This window comes from Alligator sinensis, unplaced genomic scaffold, assembly GCF_000455745.1.
Source record: "Alligator sinensis unplaced genomic scaffold, ASM45574v1 scaffold1794_1, whole genome shotgun sequence".
In the NCBI taxonomy this organism is placed as follows: Eukaryota; Metazoa; Chordata; order Crocodylia; family Alligatoridae; genus Alligator; species Alligator sinensis.
The window spans coordinates 10,991-14,496 of NW_005843567.1; the positions used below are offsets into that span (position 1 = coordinate 10,991).

Sequence of the window (3,506 nt, forward strand, 5' to 3'; positions counted from 1 at the left end):
GTGGCCCCGTCGCCCCCCGCACCGCGCAGTGACCCTGCAGCGCCCTTACGACAGAGATTCAGTGGCGCAGTGTGGGTGTTCAAGGGCTCTCTGCAAGGTCCCTCCAGATTTCTCACTCAACTTGTTGTAACTTATCCTGCGAGTCAAACAAACACTGTGAGTGGTGGGGCAGGGGAAGAGAGACTGTGAGCTGCAGCCAAGGACAGGGGAGGCAACAGTCTGTTTTAAACGTTTGCATAAATCGGCTTCAAAGCAGCTCCATTTTTAGGTACTGCACTGAGTAAGATGACTGCAGTGCCTGTGCTGCATTAGATTCCCTGTTCTGCAGCTTGTGGAGCACTGGTTTACCCCACCAAGCTTTGCTGGTCCTGCTGTATGAAGCACTGGGGCAAAGATGTGCCTCCCACACATCGACAGTTGTGTCGATGTAAACGGGAAATTTTGTTCAGTCTACAAACGCCCCGAGATGCCCACGAGCTGCATGACAGCCTATCAGAGGCAGAGCTGACCCCTAGTGAACTACCACACACTATCCCAGGATTACTTTGTTTCTGAGACAGGGTCTTTTAATTTCTTATGTTGGAAAGAGAATGCTGTATGCACCACTCTCACATCCCCCCACCGCTTTCCCATAACAATACCAAACGTTACCAGAACTGACCCGACATCTTTACAGCTCCTTATCACGGAAGAAAACTGCTCCAAGCCTTCGTCCCCCAGCTCACATCCTTGGAGGTCGATCGTATCTAGAGCGGGTTGATCCAAACAATATTGCAGGGCTCCAGCCTCCGCAGCGCTGAGGGCAACATTACGCAGGGTGATGGTCTTCAGAGGGCGAGACACTTCTTCAGCCCGAGAATGATCGTGCAGCTGAAAAAGGCAATGGAAAACCTTCAGCGTGTCTGTTGGACTAAGCCCTGCGGCAATCCAGCGTTGAAACCAGTCCAGAAGAATGTGTCGTGCCGGGTCAAGGAGGGGACCTGCAGCATGCAGGAGGCTTTCAATATTGCTGTAAGGCAGAAGGGCCATGAAGAAAAGGTCAAAATTCTGCATTTCTGCCCTATGAGTGCAGGCTATATAGATCTTCATGGCATTCAGGCATACTGCCAGCACCTCTCTGGACTGGGTTTCCAGAACAACATACAAGGAAGCAAACATCTCTCTTATCCCACTGTGGCGGTAGGAAAAGACTTCACCACTTCCATTTGCCTTACAAATGAACTTGGAAAAATACTTTGAGAGAAGCTTTGGATCAATCTGCCATTTGTTGAGGTCGGCTTGCTTTATTTTTCGGACACCGAGCATCAGATGCTCAAAGGACATATTTGCCAGTCGACGGATAACATCTTTAATACTCTCTGGAAGTCTCAGCAGTGCTACACGACTAGCTCCATCCGAGTCGATGTTAATGCAACAACTTCCTTCTTGTCCCAACATACCGGCTTGGCCAACACTTGGTCCTCCGTTAGCACAACTGCTTGGAATGTGCCTCAAGGAATCACAGAGCATATTAATTTGCACAGGAAAAGCATATAGTGCCAACAACTTGCTTTCTCCTCTAGACTCAGAGCTACATTTCTCCATCTGTTTATCTGATGTATTGAAGGAGTCCTTAATATCGGCAGCACTGAATTCAGGGATCACAACCAAATAACGAAAACGCCTGCTAATTCCACTCACTGAATGACCCCGAGCAGTAACTAACACATCTGCGTTACGGAGAAGATCCCCGGCAATGATTTTGTACACCAATATTTTTATGTCAAAGGCGCTATCCATCCCATCGGTTTCCCCGCCGCTGGGGAACTGGAGGCAGTTCAGATCCTACCGGAACTCATTCAGCCCATCAAGAATAATTAATACCTTTTCATGACTGTTTTGATCACTCAGGACTGAAAGCAGCTGTTCGCACTTCTGTTCCAGAAGCGCTTTCACGATGATGGGCGTCTCGATGGAGTTCAAGTCACTGAATGATATAGTAGTCACATGGCTATAGGCCATCTTGCTTTCTCCTGAAGCCCAGTTTTCCAAGAGCTGTTGAGAGATGGCACTTATCCCTGTCCCCACAGAGCCAAGCAGTAACATCCGCTCAGATCGCAGCTCCTGGGCAGTGACTAGCTCACGTGACGATACGGGGCTCAGAAACTCCTGGCTTCTGTAAACACAGTCGTGGATCTCTCCACGCGTGTGCACCACCTTCCCTTTTATAACAACCCAGATGCGACCCGACTGTCTCTTCCAAAAGATGAATTGTTGAATGCAAGTAGCAGGTTTGGGAAGTCTCTGGACTCCTTCACGGCAGCGCACACAGATTTCTACAAAACAATAAAATTCAAGTAAGTGGCCGACGCAGGAACAGAAATGGGATTCCTGTATCCCAGCAGCCACCACCAGCAACCTCTATGGTTAAGGCAGGGAAACCATCCCCATCCTAATCCCGTTCTCCTGTCTCAGCACCTTCACGACTGCTGGCCGTCAAAGGGGAACACTTCATACTTGGCTTTCTACTTGAAGAGGACTTTTTCTAAAGGGTCATTTTCCAGCTAATGCTAAGGGAGGGGAGAGGTGGGGGTGGAAAACCAGCCCGCTTGGAAAAGAAAAATCCAACCAAACCAATCAGCCCGGACAGATTGGTTTCAGAGCACCACTTGGATATTCCTCCTTCCTAGGCACAAAGCGATTACAAGGAGGGCTTTTTGTGAAGCATATCGAAAAAGCCTCAAAACCCCCACTTTTCCAGCACCCAGCCCTCAAGGAAGTAGCGTGTGCAAGATATATGTTCACAGCTAAGAAAACTACGGGGCCTGGGCCCTTAGGTCCCATTAACAACCTTGGAATAGGATGCAACACTTGCGGCTCAAAAGTAAATGACTTTTGCCTTTAAGGAGACTGCTGAGCAGCCCTCATTCTCCAGTTCCTTAATGATCCCCCAAGACACAGCAGTGACAGACCACGTTATTATAGCCACGCAACCATCAGCTTCCCTTCACGGACTGGGAAGATCTCCTTTTCTCTGGTACGCCTTTCAACACTTATTCAGATGCGCACACGCTTTTTATAGCAAGAGGCGCTTTCCATCACCGAGTCTGATGTCAACCGAGATGCCGGGGGCTTCCAGGAGTGGTCCTGCAGACACTACGCAGTGCGTCCTAACTTCCCAGCCCACCGACGGGAACGCTGTCTTTATGCAAAAGGTAGAGAGAGCATCGCTCCCGATTCCACTTACCTGGTTTTTCTTTTTCCTGCTCTTCCATTTTCTATAATAAAAAGCAACCCCACATATAGTCAATATAAAAATGACAGTCACAGCTATTGTCCATCCACCTTCTGTCTTTGTGTTTTCCTGTTCGGGTACATCTGAAAAATGGTTAGAAAAAGAAGTTGAAACGGCTTTTCTGTCACCATTTCTGGCTTGCGCGGCTGCCCAGGGGGCCAGAGACCTGGCGGTGGGAGGGGCGGTGCCTGCTGCAGCTCCGACAGCCACAGCAATTAAGCAGTGCCCGCGA

General features: G+C 49.2%; 1 protein-coding gene across 5 annotated transcripts in view; it reads right to left on the reverse strand.

Annotated features, from left to right (window-relative positions):
• Positions 1 to 3,361, reverse strand: part of LOC106723326 — a 14,205-nt gene extending 10,844 nt beyond the window's left edge. For all 5 annotated transcript variants that reach the window (XR_003092375.1, XR_003092376.1, XR_003092377.1 and 2 more), the window contains exons 1-2: positions 3,227 to 3,361; positions 662 to 2,315 (exon numbers count right to left, since the gene is read on the reverse strand). Coding sequence is in view for 2 of the 5 variants with exons in the window: in XM_025195543.1 (XP_025051328.1) it covers positions 662 to 1,779 (1,118 nt within the window). In the remaining 3 variants the exon portion in view is untranslated. The remainder of the gene's footprint in view (positions 1 to 661; positions 2,316 to 3,226) is intronic.
• Positions 3,362 to 3,506: the final 145 nt, after the last annotated feature.